The 16,959-nt window shown below is 39.7% G+C and overlaps 1 protein-coding gene across 5 annotated transcripts in view; it reads right to left on the reverse strand.

Moving 5' to 3' along the window:
* Positions 1-4,087: 4,087 nt before the first annotated feature.
* The window catches only part of DPP6 (dipeptidyl peptidase like 6), a 622,884-nt gene continuing 610,012 nt past the window's right edge, over positions 4,088-16,959 (reverse strand). For all 5 annotated transcript variants that reach the window (XM_089533588.1, XM_089533589.1, XM_089533587.1 and 2 more), the window contains 7 exons: positions 15,846-16,040; positions 14,936-14,990; positions 12,448-12,559; positions 9,927-9,985; positions 8,374-8,446; positions 8,197-8,270; positions 4,088-6,457 (listed from right to left, as the gene is read on the reverse strand). In XM_089533588.1, the coding sequence (XP_089389714.1) occupies positions 6,311-6,457; positions 8,197-8,270; positions 8,374-8,446; positions 9,927-9,985; positions 12,448-12,559; positions 14,936-14,990; positions 15,846-16,040 (715 nt within the window). In that variant the 3' untranslated portion in view covers positions 4,088-6,310. The remainder of the gene's footprint in view (positions 6,458-8,196; positions 8,271-8,373; positions 8,447-9,926; positions 9,986-12,447; positions 12,560-14,935; positions 14,991-15,845; positions 16,041-16,959) is intronic.

Below are 16,959 nucleotides of genomic sequence, written 5' to 3' on the forward strand. Positions count from 1 at the left end.
ATAACAAAAACTAGACTTGTGGCGTCTGAAGCCTACGCACTTGATTGACAGCTTGTGGATACAAATGGGAACGGGGAGCAAGTTAATCCGCTTTAAAATAAAGTGATTTAAAATAAATGGGAACGAAAACAGGGTCTAATAAATCGAGGTAATTTGCCCCTTTTGGTAATGGAAACGATGGAAAAAATTCGAATTATTCCCGGAACATAATCCGAATCAGAATCACGCCAATATAATCCTTTTTATCTGCCAAGTGGGAACGCCCCCCCTAGATGTCTCTGGGTTAAAGTTTCCAAAGATGTTAGCAGCAGAACTATTTTACTCTTTACCAAGATGATTTGTTTATAAATTCCTATTACTGTTTCTGCTGTCAATAAACATTGTGTGTGAAGTGGGCCTTCAAGTTGTTTCTGATTTATGGCAATCCTATCCTGGGGTTTTCTTGGCAAGGTTTGTTCAGAGGAAGTTTGCTATTATCATCCCCTGAGGCTGAGAGAGTGTGACATGAACAAGGTCCCACAGTGGGTTTTATGGTCAAGCTGGGAATCAAACCCTGGTCTTCAGAATTGCAGTCCACCACTCACTATGGCATGCTCTTCTTACCTTGTCATAAAATAAAAAAGGGAAGTCTGCTGCTGTTTGAACTTTTCTCTCCCCCATTTTTTCTTGTCCATTTCATCCTTCTGGTCCAGTTTGTCCTTCAGAAGTCCCAAACTGGGACTTCTAGTCAAACAAAGATGATCCCCCTCTTGAAGATGGACTTTCAGCTAGCACAAAGGGCTCATCTGTGTCCAGAGCAGCATATCAATTACAGGTGGGAACTGTAGGAAAATCTCTTATTACATCTTTAATGGAATACATTTCAGTCATCCTAAACTGTTTGGCAGATTTGGTCACTGGTGGATTTCCAGTATAGGTACAGATGCTTTTCTTCATTGCCAGGGTGTCAGTATAAATAATATGAAAGAATAAGATAAAACAGAATAGTTCTCACTGTGTTTATATAATCTGATGCTGATTGCTGCGAAGGAGCAATCTTATTTAAAGGTTCCACACTTCAAAGGTTTCAAAGACAAGAGCATGCTTCTTGAAAAGGCTGTACAAATTTTCCTGCATTTGGAGAGAAGATTTTTTTAAAGAATTAAAATAAAGTTCTAAAGAGAAAGACTACTTTGGTCAGACACTGAGGCAGACTATTGCTGTGCCATGATCTTCTCCCTTAACATGTGTGGGTGTTGGAGCAACAAAGGCAGGACAGGGAAAAGCAGACTATGGATAAAAACCTGCAATGGCAACCTGGACAGGATTATGCTTGCATTATCTTCCAGAACTTAACTCTGGTACAGGGAGAATAAATATAGATGCAGTTAAGTATCTTTGGTTGAGATTCTGCAGCTTGCTCTATATTTTGCAAGTTTATTAATCTGTATTTTTAGAATTGCAGTGGGACCCTGTTGGTGGATTGCAAAGTGGATATCAGAGCACCAGCAAGTGTTCCTATGTACATTGAGTACATGTATGCGATGAGCACCACACACTAAGCACTTGTGCATTGGGTACTTCTCAAGCTCACTGGGTACTTGTGATGCATACTGGGCACTTGTGATATGCATTGGGTACTTCTCATGCTCACTGAGCACTGTGATGGTCATTGGTCACTTATGATATGCATTGGACACTTGTAATGTGCATTGGGCACTTGTGATGTGCACTGAGTACTTCTCAAGATCACTACTAATACACATTGGGCATTTGTGATGTGCATTGGACACTTGTGATGTGCACTGGGTACTTGTAATGTACACTCGGTACTTCTCAAGCTCTCTGGGCACTTGTGATGTGCACTAGACATTTCTGATGTGCATCAGGCACTTCTGATAGAGATTGGGCACTCCTGTTGCATTTGTGCACTTCCTAGCCAGTGTCCAGATGTACACTAGGCATGGCTTGATACACATTCATTACACATCAGGGCCATGGCACATCAATTATTCTGCTGGCTACCATTATTAAATATATGTCTGAATATTGTAACATCACAGCATCCCCTAAGTGAATACAGGCTTGCAAAAGTAATTATAATTAAAATTAATTAAAAATGAATTCCTTTCCCCACACATGTAAGTCCACTTACAAAGGGATAAGTCCCATGCTGAATTCTAGCCCATGTTTACAACCCTGGGATCTTTAAAAGCCAGTCCTGTCCAGTCCCATTTAAAGATTTAAAAAAGACAGAAAGGGAGAACAGTGTCCTGGAAGAAAAACAATAGTTACCATCTTCATAAGGCAGGCAAAGAAGGGACATGGCCCACTTGGTCAGAAGTGAGTTGTGCCATAGTTAAATGACAGTAATTGCTAAAACTGTGCATCTGTATGAGTAAATGAGCATAAGCAAATTTGTGTGCAGTGCTTTTTCAGCCCTGGTCTTCCCCACCTCTCTCTGTGATGCATTAATAACAACCCCATTTGCTGGGCACAACTACAACCAGTACCAGCTGTTGGATCAAGCTAGAAATCCTCATTTAGGGAAGGCAGGGAGAGGAAAATCCTGTTAGCTCTTCAGGCTTGCAAGCCCAGTGCAGCCAGCACAACTTTGGACTTTTGCATTTGGCTTTGGATTTATTGTTGGGGAAAGTTACTTTTTAATGCTGAGAACCTATTTAAAGCTGGCAGAATATAACATTCTGCCAGAATACTTACATGGAGGTCTGGAAGAGCAAAGATAACCAGTTGGGCAGAGAGATGAGAATGTTGCCCAGCAATCTATCCATCACAATTTTTTGCCATGTGCTTGTCTGTGAAGCTGCACCTGGGGACAGGTGTAGCTACTGTTACAAAGTCAGGAGAGGGGCCTAAGAAGGTAATGAATATATCCTTATGCAAAGTAGTTATGCTGGCATAATCCCCAGATACAGTAGTGTAAATCCCTAAGAAGATTTTGCCAATATAATCTGTGTTGGTCAGACTTTATCTGGAATTCTGTGTCCAGTTCTGGGCACCACAATTCAAGAAGTTGGTATTTGTCCAGAGAACAGTGACCAAGATGGTCAAAGGTTGGGAAGCCAAGCCTTATGAGGAATTACTGAGGGAGCTGCATATGCTTAGCTTGGAGAAAACTGAGAGATTACGACAGTAACTGAAGGGATGTCACACAGATAAAGCTTTTTTTCTTTACTGTTCCAGAATCTAGAACATGAACCAATAGATTCAAATTGCAAGAAAAGAGATTCCACCCAAACTTTAGGAAGAACTTCTTTACTGTAAGAGCTGTTTAACACTGGAATGGACTGACTTGGAGAATGGTGGATTTTCCTTCTTTGGGGGGTCTTTAAGCAGAAATTGGATGGACATCTTTCAGGAGTGCTTTTGTTGTATATTCCTGCATGACAGAGATCAGGGGGTCCCTGTGGTCCCTTCCAACTTCCAACTCTAAGATCCTATTATTTCAGTCTTAGGGTCCTTAGAATCTTCTGCCAACATGGGGACAATACTGATTGGGGGATTCTGGGAGTTACAGTCCCCAAAACAAACATTTCCAATTGTGAAAGCAATCCTCTTTGTCCCTCTTTTTGTACGGTTGCTGCTCTAGATTGTTAAAAGGGTTATTGAACAGGGCCATCCCAAATAGAATGAGCTAGATAGGGGCATCAGATGGAGGGATACTTATGCCCACATGATTTCTTCCATCCCAACCCAACGGCTAGCGTTACAACACTGTAATGACAGAAACTGCAACACTGCAGTGTTCCAACATTGCAATAACTAAAAGTGGACCCGCAAACCTACCTTTTCAGCTCTCCCAACAGAGGGATTTCCAAGGTATTGGAGAGTGGTGGTGATGAGTGATGATGCATCCAGCTGTGCCCTGGAAATCTCTCTGTGAGACAGGATGCTGGCTTCAACGGCAGACTTCGGTGTGGGATAACATCAAGAGAAATAGCTCCATCATTACAGATTCACTGTACAGCTATCAGAATTTCAGCCAATATTTACAAGTTTAGGTTACACCAAAGAATAAGGGTTAGTTGATGGGACGCCCATATGAAGGCCACTTTTTTTTTAAACAAAAAATGAACGTAGCAACCTGGATGGTAAAATAATGCTTTATTTTTATGGATGAAGAAACACTACTATGCCACTCCTGGGCTCTCCTTCTACAAAAGTTTACAAACAGAGCAGACCGTCAGCTCCCCTGGCTCAAATTCAGTTCAGGCATACCAGTCCAAAAGATTACCAAAACCCAGACACGTAGCATTCACATGGTCTATTTGGCATTTGGCTGAAGAAAGCCATGTTATTCTGCAAATCTTGTTCATATGAATTCCGATGGACAGTAAATTATGAAAGGAAGAACAACGCAATGAGGATGTTTCCCCCACCCACCCTTTTCTGTTTGGTTTTTACTGGTTAATCTCCCTTAATGATCTAATTACCAACAACTACCAACAGATTGAACCTAAAACAAAACAGAGATACAATGAAGAAGACTTGTGATCAACATTGTGTGTTGCTGTCTGGGATGGGGTGTCTGAGCGACAGCATAAGGTAAAAATGTAGAAATCTGCCACAGACATTCAAGCTGTCAAAAACAATCTGAGAAAGAAGCACACGATTGATAAAGAGTCTGAATGAATACTTTTAAGGGATCTTAATAAGCAAACGAGTGTTATTCCATGCATGCCGAACACAAGACATAAGAAATACTGGATCGGTGTGTGGGCAGGGGCTTGACAAATCATAGACTTACATTCCTTTTATATACAACAAAATGAATTCTACAGTATTCATACTAGCTGTACATTTGGTCAGAATAATTTACAGGGAACAACAGTGGGGAGGGGGGGGAGTGCAAGGAATGCAAAATGGTCAGGGATAGGATGAAACTATTTTGGTCTTTCCTCCAGAACTCTTGGGGAGGCTGTGTGTGTGTGTGAGTGTGTTGAAAATTGCAGCCCCCAATCCTTTATTTCTCCTCATCACAAGAATATTTGATACCAATAAGCAGGTTGGTTAGCAAATGATTATAATGCACATAGTATTGTAAAGGTAAAACTTGCAGTTTTAGAGTTATTACAATCAGTAGAGGCTGCGTTGCAAAAAGGGTAAGGAGAGGAAGAATTAAAGGAGATTTGAGGGGGCAATTCATATATCCCCCACAAAGAAGCTCACACATGAGGCTGGAAGTCCTGTCCTCAGTCCCTGTAAGCACTGGCTGCTCCTTTACGAACCATTTCTTGTATTTCCCTGCAATATCCACAGCAATGAGGACTAGAAACTTGCTGCTTTACAGTGTTCCATTTCAGACTGGCAGGTTTACCCTAAACCATGTGGGGTGACAAATACTGGGCTGCATACTTTGCCTCTTGCCATCTCCGATTACAACTGTGCCTTTTAAAAAATTAAACATTTGACAAAATATTTGCTGTTATTATGTGACAATCTGGATCCAGAAAATTAAGTTGCAACCAATGCACTCCAAAACTCCTGGGCATTGTAGAAAGATATCTAAAGCAATGACATTTTTTCTAATGCTATTCACTGTGTTTAAATATTTTCTTCTCCTTACCCAGAATACATCGCAGCACTAAGAGTCAGTACAAGGCTAAACTAAAAAGGAAATTAAAAACTATATACAGAAAATACCTCTACAATATGCAAACTTTAATTAAAAGGTTAGTGTAACTACAGCTGTGATTTCTACAAAGGAAACCTCTGCTTAGCTGAGCAGTTCTGTAGCAATGGTCACTTCTTTGAAATGAGAAGACAATGGGGCAAACAACACATGTATCAGTACTTCTGAAAAATAATTGTGCTATAATCTTTATTCCATGGTTGGTAGTTTTATTTGAGACAATGAGGCATTAACTAAGGGAACCCTAACACAGACAGATGGCAGGTTTTCATTCCTACAGATTGAACCCTTTTGATGCAAAGGGCCTTTTTCAGAGTCATCTTAGGGGAAATCTCTTTCTAGGTCCAGTTTCCTGATTGAGCATCTTATTCCGGAAGTCACTTTGTGGCAAGAAAGGTGATCAGATCCTTTTCTCTCTTCCTCTTCTTTTTAAAAAACTCCATTTGTTTTAAATGGAGTTCTGCTGAGTTTCTGCGGAGTTCTTCATGCTGAAATGTTCTTCCATTTAGGAAGAAAGGAGTCATGATCCAGAACGAGCAGGCACACTGCTTTCCCTTTTCAGTTTGGTTAAATACATGCTCATGTTAACACTCCTTTCTCCAGGGGGAAAAACAGAGAGATTCAGTTGCATATTATTATTATAAACAGCCTTGTGCTTCTTAGCACAAGTCTGAAGGGTTAATCTTCATCCTCATCTTCTTTCGTTGCAACTACTGGGGCTCTGTCTTGTTCTTTGAAACATTCCACGAAGAAATTGACAATGGACTTGTACAAGTGCTGCTCAAGGGCCGGACTGTTGAAGTAATGGCCTTCATCGGGGTATATCTGCAAAAGAAAGAAGGGGGTTGTGAGTAGTAGTGCTGGTGGTGTATCCAGATTTAGGTGCATGCCACTGAGGTACTGCAGAATTAATGCAGTTCAATACTGCTGTAACTGTCCTAGCTCCATCCTATGGAATCTTGGGATTTGTCGTGGCACCAAAGCTCTTTGGCAGAGAAGAAGAAGTCTTGCAAAACTACAAATCCTAGAATTCCATAGCATTGAGCCATGGCACATAAAGCAGTGTTAAATTGCATTAATTCTTCATTGTAGATGCAGCCTGAGTAGATGGAAGCAGACCTTTTGGTCCCTTCCACATTAAAGGTCTACATAAATGATCAGTGTAATCTCCTGAATGGTATGTAAAGGGATCCTGTAGCACCTTTAAATTACTGTAAATCAACTTGAAAACCATTTGGGGAGAAAGGTGGAATATAAATCCCATAAATAAATAAATAACATGAAAAAGAGTTGGTAGCATGAGCTTTTGTAGATTTGGGTCTACATCCTCAGACATGGCTATCCCCTTGAATTCTACCTCCTGAATGGTATGAGCTGTGATATGAGAAAGAGCTCCTCACTATTAAATGAAAGGGTGTTTGGTGAGCATTAGTAGGAGGTCCTGAAACCTCAGGTTAACTTATCATGATGACTCTCAACTACATTATGTAAACTGCTTTGATCTTTTGGAAAAGCGGTATATAAATAAAATTTATTATTATTATTATTATTATTATTATTATTATTATTAGATCTGAAGACAGCTCTGAATGGGATCGTTAAAAACCATCCTGTTTGGTTCATTCTTCTCAGACTGATTCACTGATAGATTTAGCAATCCAATATATGCCATCCATTCATCCATCCATCCACCCATCCATTCAATCTATTCTATCTATCCATATCTATCGATCGGTCCAGTCAATCTAGTTAGCTATTCATCCATCTCTTCTATTTTTGTTATCCATTTATCAATTTTATCTGTTTTATTTTATCTATCCATTTCTCTGTCTATCCATCTGATCTGTTTTATCAATCTATTTTAAGGCTGTGGTATCATAAAGATGAATTAACTGTAGCCTGAAAGCTCTTTCTTACAGTAAGTTAATTAAAAACAAATGATCTTCCTAGTCTGAATTATCAAATGTTCCTTTTCCATAAGTGTCTTTTCCAACAGTAAAAAAATGGGATATTCCTAACAAACTCACAAGCTGAATAAGATAAATATGCAGCCATTATGAATTTAGATATCTTTCAAGCAATGTTTGGGAGCTTCCTTACTGTATTGATGACCCCAAAGAATTAATCTTTGAGCCTGGAAAATGTGGAAATGGTGAGAATGTAGGTTGGGTGGGTGCTCAGAGTCAAATTGATTGCATTTTCCCACAACCCAAAGTAAATAACCAAGCATATTTCTATTAAGTGCATTTAAAAAATATTTTCACATAAATGCTCTCAAATTTAAGTGTTACTTTGGCTATGGCACTTTGGCTAGAGTGCTCTAATTTCAGAACATTTATTAGAAACTGTGGCAGGGAGTTCCACAGAACATTTTTTTTAAAAAAAGTAATATAGGCAGGAAAAGTAGTGCTTCCTTACATGTGGTGGCAGAAGTGGGATAACCCACACTCATGTGTCTATGATTCTATGATCACTTTGTATACCACTGTGTACATTCAAAAGAGTGTTCTGCAGACTTAACAGCTGCATTTGGAAAAGAGAGTGATCATGCAACAATACGTTACCTGCAAGCTGTAATTAGCCGTTGCCCGAATTAGGTGCGTAATGAGGTCAGCAGTGTGCTGGAAGTGGATTTTCTCTGTAAAATCAGGACAGGGTTATTACTGCATATAGAATAATGAGAAAAGCAAAATAATTATTTCAGGATGTGTTGAGTGTGGGCACTTAGGGTAAATGCCTACCATCAGCAGTTGCATGAATGATCAAAAACTTTTGGTCTTTCGTTGACCTCACTCTGTGTGCCAGTTTGGTACTCTGAGAAGATTAAAACACAAAGGAAATTCAACATTACATTCAGGCACTGGTACCAATAATTCTTAAAGAAAAGTTACGTTTATGGATGATTGATCTCAGAAGGCCCCAACCCAAGGACATTTAAATTTTTAATTTAATTTTTTAATTTTTTTAATTCACATTTTACCAAATTTTCACTTTAACCACATGAAACTGCATGTAAATACATTTAGGCTCTGCATATGATATTGTAATTTCAAGGTATAATTTTTATTTTGCTCCTTGCTTATGTCACAACTATTGCCATTACATTCAGTGATATATGAGAATTACAATTTAAGGGTAACATTAGTAAAAAAAAAATTGGTATGGTGTGGTATTATTATTATTATTATTATTATTAACCTTTATTTATAAAGCGCTGTAAATTTATGGTATGGGAGGAAGTCAATGGGAGGGTGACATATGTGTTGCTGCACTGGGCGACGCCAAACCTAGTAATGCCACTGCCCCAGCCAGCATGGGAATTGCAGTCCAAAAAGGAACTTTTCTAAGCTCTTTCAGCTTTCATTGCAACACACAAATATCAGCATATATGAGTTTGCCATCATTGCAGGCATGAGGCACTCCCTCTGGGGTCACAACAAGGTGCTCAGCTATGTGATTCAGAGTCAGAGCACCTCATTTCTGACCTCTGAGAGAGCAACGTATGGTAGCAGAGTGGGGACACTTGTGTAGACAACCCCCTGCTTTCAGAGTTTGAAGGTAATGGGGAGAATCCAGGGCAGCTCTGGGGCCAGAATACTTCAGGAGCAGCCTGAAACATTCTGGCCTATGTAGACAAGTCTTCATGGGCCTCTAAATGCTTCTGCCTTCTGGCATTAGATGGATACAATCTGAGATGAAACCAGAATGGTGTAGTGGTTAGAGTGTTGGACTAGAATCACAGAATCATGGAGTTGGAAGAGACCACAAGGGCCGTCCAGTGTTTTAATCTGAAAAGTTAACTTTCCAAGGTTCTGGAAGAGGCCCCTCTGTAGTGGAACTCTTTCTGTGGAACACTCTTCCATTTTGCTTAAATTTAGGTACCAGTTTAAAACTTTTTCTAATATTTTAAAATATTGACATTGATGTTACTTAATGCTGCTGAGTAAAATCTGCATGCTTTTCCAGTACAGTTTTTATTATGGCTTTACTTCTTTGTGATTTTGATTTTGCAATGTTTCAGGTTTTTTGAAGCCACTTTATGAATGTTTTGCTATACAGAAAAGAAATGTATTTATATCTTAAACAACAAAGCAAGTGAATAAAACACAACACATGGTCCATGCCAAAATCCACAGATGTCTTTTTAAGACAAGCAGTTTTAACTTATCCTCCTCTCCACATTTTCAACTCTCAAGCAGCACTCAAGAAGGCAGAACTGAAAAGCTAAACTACATCTTGCATTGGTCCTAAAAATAGATGCTTCTGCTGTCAGCAGGGTGATCCATGCCGTTACCTCATATGCTTTATTGTCAATCCCTTGTAATCCCAAATATCTTTCTGAAAAGGCTGAAGCTGGAAAGAAACAAAGAAAAACAAGTTAGGCACTATTACTAGGATTATACCAGAGCTTCAGATAATAACAATGTTTTAAAAAGAAATTAAACCAAAGGCTTTTCTCTTTGGTCCAAAGGCTAGATTTTTTTTACTTCTTCCTTTTAAAGGGCTAGAATTTTTTTGCTTCTTCTTCTTCTTCTTCTTCTTCTTCTTCTTCTTCTTCTTCTTCTTCTTCTTCTTCTTCTTCTTTTAAATATTTGGACAGATTAAGATGGATTAAAAAGCCATTGACCAAGGATTGAAAAGCCCTGTGCATACTACTTTGTGCACTGAGATTATAATTTGAAGACCTACCCAGTGCTGTGAACTGGGAATGGGTGGAATAGTGGTGTAGGCGGTTGCTCTCAGATTAGGGAGCCTTCTACCCAGGGTGTTCTGCCTGGCCATATTGCTTTATTTTTGTTCCAAAGTTTTCATGTGATTGTATTTTATCAACTTTTTAAATTCTTGCATAGATTTGACTCTTGCTGTGAGCCACCCTTCCAGCTGGATATGGGTTTTTCATAATTAATATCTAGCATGGAGCATGATGATACATATTCTGGGAATCACAGTGACCCAAAGTAGCAAGAAATGCACCCGTGTTGAGATCAGGCTGACCAGGGAATACCAGGCTTAGACAGAACAAAAGGACAAGCATTGATGGATTATACTAAACATGCAACATTCCCCCTACCTGTTTATTTTGTATTTCTTATGACAAAAGAAGTGAAGGAAACAGAGGAAGGCATTTGTCAAAACAGACAGACCTTACCCTGTTCTCCCTCTTTGAAGTCCCTACATTTCCCCTGCCTGTCTGATGATCGAAAGATTGTTTCAGATGCATCAATGCATTGACACCTTGGTACTAAAAATCATTATGTTTTCCAGACCAGTTTGATCTTTCCTTTGGAAGGTCATCAAAACTTTTGGGTATACAACACATACCCTAAGAGCAGGTTTTGGGGTATAACCCCCCAACAACCCTAGTTATTTTGGATCACTTTCCCCAGTGTATCCTCAGATGCTGTCCAAGTCTTTAGCAGACAGTTCTCTGCTAGATTGGTAAATATACCCTTTCTTAATCTTCTGCAGTCTTCCTTTCTGTAACCTGGTGTGACTATTGAGATTGAGTAAATCCTTGTCTGTTTGCATGTTTCTTTGCATGTTTTTTTTTAAAAAACATCATATTTATTTCAAATGGGAGTCTTTCCTTGTCATGAGTACTAGTGTAAACAGGTATACAAATATTCTAGTTAATTACTCACCTCATGCATGCCTCGTTTTAAAATAATTAATTCCCCAACATTCAAAAGGGACATTGACACTGCTGGCAGAGACCTTAAGTCCACCCCCCACTTTTTTGGGTAACAGAATACTTGTAGTGAAGCATGCCATTTAGACCCAACAAGTAATTAAATAAACAAACAAACATTATGGACCCTGGAAACAGGTGACAGAAGGGCTCACTTAACCTGCACAGAGGCCAGTGACAGGATGCAGGAATAAAGTTATTGCAAAAATTAAGGAAGAGTCCACATGAACAGCATTTGGCTTTCTCACCACAGAATATTTCAATCTAAGGATCTGGAGCAAGCATGGCCTAGTGGTTTGAGTGCTGGACTACAACTCAATTCCCAGGGTACAAGTCTCATCTTGCCATGATATCCACTGGATGGCCTTGGAAAAGTCACATGCTCTCAGCCTCAGGGGAAGGCAATGGCAAACCTCCTCTGAACAAAGCTTGCCAAGAAAAACCCATGATAAGGTTTGCCTTAGGATCGCCTTAAGTCTGAAATGACTCGAAGGCACACAGCACACACACAACTGAACCTAGTACACAATCTTCTTTGGGCTGTGAATTACACAAACTGATTGGAAAAGATGAGCTGTAGCATACTTTCCAAGGGTTATCAGACTGAAAAGCAGGAGACGGCTGGTGTAGAAGAGGGAAATTCAACAGGTGTTACTAGTTGCATGACAAGCAATTCCTGCAGAAATTCCCCTTTTTGCACAACAGTGAAAGGTATAGGAACCATCTGCAGTTTTCACTCTGGCAATCTCATACCCTCCATCAGTTCCTATATGAAAACTGGGACATGTATGGCCAAGCAACATCAGAGTATGGTCAAGATGGCAAGAGGTATTAAACTAGTAGAGGGTAGAAAAAGATAATTTATGTTGCCTGTTAGTCACAGAGGTATATGTGAAGCTATACAGGGTAAAGAAAAGCACACTCATTCCTCACAGGATCCCAAGCCTAGAGATTTCATTGTCTGTGTGCTTCAGAGAAAATTTTCAATTAAGGGCTAGAAGGGCTTGTTCCTGAGGCAAAAGCAAGAATAGCTTAGATTCCTGGAGCCCAGTAACAATGACTGTAGTCGCTGAGCCACAGAATAGATGCCTTTGTATCCAACTGATCTGATGGGATCCATATTTACCATATAATCTGAAGTCTGTCAGTGGTGATAGAGCAGCACCACATTGGAAAAGTGGCTCCTTATTTTCTTCTCCCGAAAGAAGAATGTAAGAGCTCAAATAGCCTCCATAATCCTGAAATGCAAGAAGATAAAATGGGAGGCTGAGGGACGCCTAGGCAATGGTGCCATTTTGAGAAGCAGCTGCTATCTTGCTCAGTGCTTTTCAATATGAAATATCATTTTTAATTCTTATTTAACCTATTTATATACTGCCAATAATGAGACTCAAGGCAGCTTATAAAGTATTTAAAAACATTACAGATTAAAAATAACATACACAAAAGTTATATAAAAGACAATGAAATAATTTACAATTATAGACATTAACATTCATTAAAAGGCAATACAAACCATAAAACAGCACAGCACAGAAGATAATTAAAAACTGATCCCATTATATTCTAAAATCCTGATGGCACAAGAATGCTAGAGGAAGGAGAACAAGAATGGAGTCATTTTGGTCTCCCAAGGGAGGGAGTTCCAATGTTTGGGAGCAGTCACCAAGAAAGCCCTCTCCCTTGTTCATATAAAACAAGACTGAGAAGGTGGTAGGGCAGAGAGAAGAACATCTCCAGAATATCTAAGAGCTCTAAATGGAGATGCGGCCCTCAAATAGCCCCAAACTAGGAGGTGCGGAGGGTGCACACCACACCAGGTGAAATTCTAAGGGGGTGACGCCACTGCTCCTCAGACATTTTGCTAGAAATGGGCTGTGGCATTTGCCTGTGTCTCTTTAAAATGCTGAGGAGATGGTGTGAGTGGAGTGAGGCTCAGTGGGAGGAGAAAAAAGAGAACCCAGTTTTTTTTAATAAAAATTAAAGTTTCAATTTTTTCAATTTTTTCAATTTTTTCAATTTTTAATCCCCCCTCCCCCATTACAGGCTACAACTATATGCCAGGGGCTAAGCCAATTGCTAAATAAAAAGACCACAGTCTAAAATCAAGTAGTCCTCCTTATATTGTTGGACTGCAACTCCCAGAAGCCCTAGCTAGTCAGGATAGTCAATGGCGAGGAATGCTGGGAGTTGCAGTCCGACAGCATCTGGAAGGCCACGTGATTCCCACCTCTGCTGGTCCCAAGAAGGACCACTGAATGGGAAGTCAATACTTATATAAATCCTATTTATTCAATAGGTGTACTCTACTGGGGAATTACCAATTTAATTTAGGCCCAAAGGAAGAATCACTCCAATACATTAATCAGGCTAGGCATGCAAATGTCTGATTTACATAATCAAGTTCTCTTTAACACCCCTCAGCATCAGTGATTTTGAACACAGGGATACTGTAGCTAGAGTAAAAAAATATGTCTTGGCACCACAATAGTGCACTTGCTCATTGCTTATGTCTGGAGAAGATTGTGGGAGTGTACTCAGCAATGTTCATCTTCTCCATTCTTCCCTCAGTGCTTAATCACTTTTGTTCTTAAAGAAACACATTGAGCTTGCAAGATTTGTGAATAGGTACAGCACTGAACTTGGCTAATATCACATCCCTGATCCATGGCAAAAATACTGTAGTGAACCTCCCAAGAGAAAAATCACCCCACTTGACAGCAGGGGATGTACTGCTGAAAGACACCAGTTGGGAGACGTAGGCTGCACCCACACTGTAGAAATAATCCAGTTTGACATCACTTTAACTGCCAATCCTATGGAATTCTGGGAATGGTAGTTTGTTGTGGCACCAGAACAAAGTGTGGATTGCAGCCATAGCTATTGAGCTCAAGTTGTGTCTCTACAGCTTTGTTTCCTGATGCAGCATCTCATACCCAGTTTTTCTTTCAAAATCAGAAATGGAGTTATAGATTTTTTAAAATTCTTCCCTATTAGCATTATGGACAGTTTGGGTGGCATGTAGGGTCCCAGCAGCAGAAAATAGATTGACAGTCCCATCACAGTTAACTGTCCCTGCTCCAATATAAGAAGAGAATAGAGCCTGAATAGCTGGAATGCAGTTGGTCTTCTTGGCCATCTTCAAATAGAGATTCATAAATCACCATCACTACCACCACCATCATCCTTGGCTTAAAATTAATTATTCTCCTTTTATTGAGGTTCAGCCAAGCATCATCTGAAATGCAAATCAGCAATCATTTTCTAGGCTTGAATCAATTTCTACCATGATTCAAGAAGCTGCAAAAGGAAGAGCAAATATTAGCTGGGAATTGACATTAAAAAGAAAGAAGATGATGGTGGAAAATCCTCATTTCCCAGCACCTTCTGAGAAGCAATCACTCTGCTCTTTCAAGGCAGGATTTACAAGAAAATGCTGGTTGACACTGAGATTTAAAACATCAGGGCTCTCATCCTCTGGAGCAACAAACAATGTACAGTTGTTAAAAAGAGAACCATAATAAATCTTGGTTAGACACAGCCAATCCATCAAGATGCAGATCTCAATTCTTAAGCAAGCTAGAGCTGAAAGCAGTGATGTCAAAGGCACTCACCTTTCCAAACACACCAACTCGAGACTTATCAATAAATGTATTTTGCAGCATTTTTCTGTGAGAAAAACAAACAACAAAGACGACTTAATTATCTTAGAGTGGCCTTAAATACAGCAGCTTACAGAGAGTAATGCTAATGATGCCCACATTTCAATTCAGTATATAAAAGCATCAGTTGCATAAAGCATAAACTTTGTTTGTTGGCATGAACTCAGCCTTCTCAAGCTGGCTATCTCAAGATGTATTTGCATCACACCTCCCATCAGCCCCAGCCCAGCCAGCCATGCTAACTGGGGAGAATGGTGACTATAGTCCAATAGATATTGATCACCAGAAAGGCAACTTGAGCTGATCAGTTTGTCTTGTATTGCCCCCATTATCGTTAAGGCAAAGCAGAAATATTTTTTTGGGAAAAAGTCTTTTTTGGACTGCATTGCCTTCAGCATTCTGTAAGTTGCAGTCAAGAGCAATAGCTTTTCCAAGCGCTGGCTTTAACAAACCCTTTCAAAGACACTGGCTGAGATCAGAGCCTACGATGTGTAACTTTATGATGATGGATCTGACATGATACATAACCATGCTTGTGAATTGTGATGGTGCCCAATGAGGCATTGTGCAAGATGTACTAATGCATAACATGGCTGTTGGAATGCTATGTGTTCTTTTTTACAATGTGTCCCATTTTGCAAGGGGGACAATTGTGCAATGGGCATGTTGCTGGATCACAAGGCACAAGACACCTGGTGGTGTAGCTGTACTTCTGCTTCCTTTCAGAGAATACTAGTGTTGCACAACATCACAATCCATAAGTCAGTTTACAATGACTGTGAATACCCAACAGGATGCCAGCCATTATTTAAAAGATACAATTACAAAATGAATTCAGTTCCACAAGGACTATGGCATTCACCTGACAGCTTCTGTTTGGTCCTTCTCTTCTAAAAGGCCCAGTTTCCTCTTAATGTCATGTAGCAGCTTGGTTCCTTGGAATCCACTTCCACGGCCATCAAACTTCATTACAATGGCACTATGAGAACTGACCACAACACTTTCCCAGTTCACTTCAAACTTGTCTGTCACACTCTGTGTACCAGGTGTTCCATCGCTGAAAATAAGAACAAAACAAGGGAATCTCATCATTTTATATATATGGATAGCAGAGGATGGTTAACAATTCAAGCCAATGTGAAGAGAAGGATACATAGCTCAGTGGTGGAGCACATACTGGCAGAATTCTGAAAAGTTCCTTTATTGGACTATGATTCCTTGAACTCTCTAGCTAGCATTAACACCAACATGCTTTTCATACTGATTCTAAATTCAATCCCTGGTATCACCAGTTAAAAGACTGAGTGGTAGGTGACAAAACAGGGGCCACTCCCACAGACCATATAGTCACCACTTCCAGCTAGAGTAAATACTGCTTAGCAGGGCAAATAATCCAACCGGCTCCCTATGTTCCTTCCTTAATGTCTGTGAGCATCTGTTCCTGTTTTTCTACTTCTGAATCACACCAGGAACAGGAGTACTTGTGCCCACCCATAATGGCTGCTCACATGGGGCCTATCTCATCGACTGGGACACCATTGGCAGATAATACAGTTGGGATGGAGAGAATAAATTGTTGAAAAACATGCTTTTGCAATGAGGAGAAACACTGACAAGAGGAATCCTGGACTGATGAGAACCATTTCAGAATTTACAGTGTGTCTGAAAATTATCAAAATTATCAAATTATCAGTTCCATTGAAGTTGAAAAGATAATTTTCAGACACCATCTATTCTGCACAAAATTCACATGTGGTTGTTGGTGCGCTGAAAACAGCACATTCTGTGTAGAAGAAAGCATTTTATTCATGGAAAATTACTATTTCACCGGAGAAGTATTAATTCCTGCACAGAAAGATCCTGTTTTAGGTGCAAATTACCATGTGTCTTTTCTGTACAAAACAACCATGTGGAAATTTTGTTCAGAGTAAGTCTTGAATTGCAAATAGCCTTTGAAAACTGTGTAGCTTTCAAAG

This window comes from Sceloporus occidentalis, unplaced genomic scaffold (assembly GCF_023333645.1).
Source record: "Sceloporus occidentalis isolate IW3139 unplaced genomic scaffold, rSceOcc1.0.p SCAF_7, whole genome shotgun sequence".
Lineage (NCBI taxonomy): Eukaryota > Metazoa > Chordata > Lepidosauria > Squamata > Phrynosomatidae > Sceloporus > Sceloporus occidentalis.